General features: G+C 41.9%; 1 protein-coding gene across 1 annotated transcript in view; it reads right to left on the reverse strand.

Moving 5' to 3' along the window:
- Positions 1-82: 82 nt before the first annotated feature.
- The window catches only part of LOC119592883 (carbohydrate sulfotransferase 10-like), an 18,610-nt gene continuing 18,167 nt past the window's right edge, over positions 83-525 (reverse strand). Inside the window, exon 9 of the mRNA XM_037941777.1 lies at positions 83-245. Within this exon, the coding sequence (XP_037797705.1) occupies positions 83-245 (163 nt within the window). The remainder of the gene's footprint in view (positions 246-525) is intronic.

Here is a 525-nt window from a genome sequence, read left to right on the forward strand (position 1 = left end):
ATATGAACCTCACACGAATTGAGAGAAATGTTAGGACGTTGCCCGTAAGCGACCCACAGATGCATCGCCCTAACTCTGTGGACTAGCGAGGACTGCCGTATGAAGAGCAGGTACGGCCAAAAAGGCTCAAGACACGAGGTTTAGAACACTGAATGTTGGAACTATGACTGGCAGAGGCTGGGTAGTACATGACCCCATGAAAAATTGAAAAGTTGATATTCTGTGTGTCCAAGAGAAAAGGTGGTCTGGAAATAAAGCAAAGAAATCGGATGATGGTTATAAGCGAATGTACAGAAGTGCAAATAAGGAGGGTAGAGTCGGAAAAATATTATCTCAATAAATGAAAAACTTGGTCACAGAGGTGCCACAGGAAGAGTGATCGCTTAATGAGAGCAGCTTTGAATGAATATGCAATAAATGTGTTCAGTGTTTATGCAGCAGAAGTTGGATGCTCAGACGAATTGAAGTAACGTTTTTGGAGAAAAATGCAAGAGGAAATACATGGAGAGAATAGTTCTGGTGAAT

The sequence above is a fragment of the Penaeus monodon genome, chromosome 31 (assembly GCF_015228065.2).
Source record: "Penaeus monodon isolate SGIC_2016 chromosome 31, NSTDA_Pmon_1, whole genome shotgun sequence".
NCBI classification, from domain to species: domain Eukaryota; kingdom Metazoa; phylum Arthropoda; class Malacostraca; order Decapoda; family Penaeidae; genus Penaeus; species Penaeus monodon.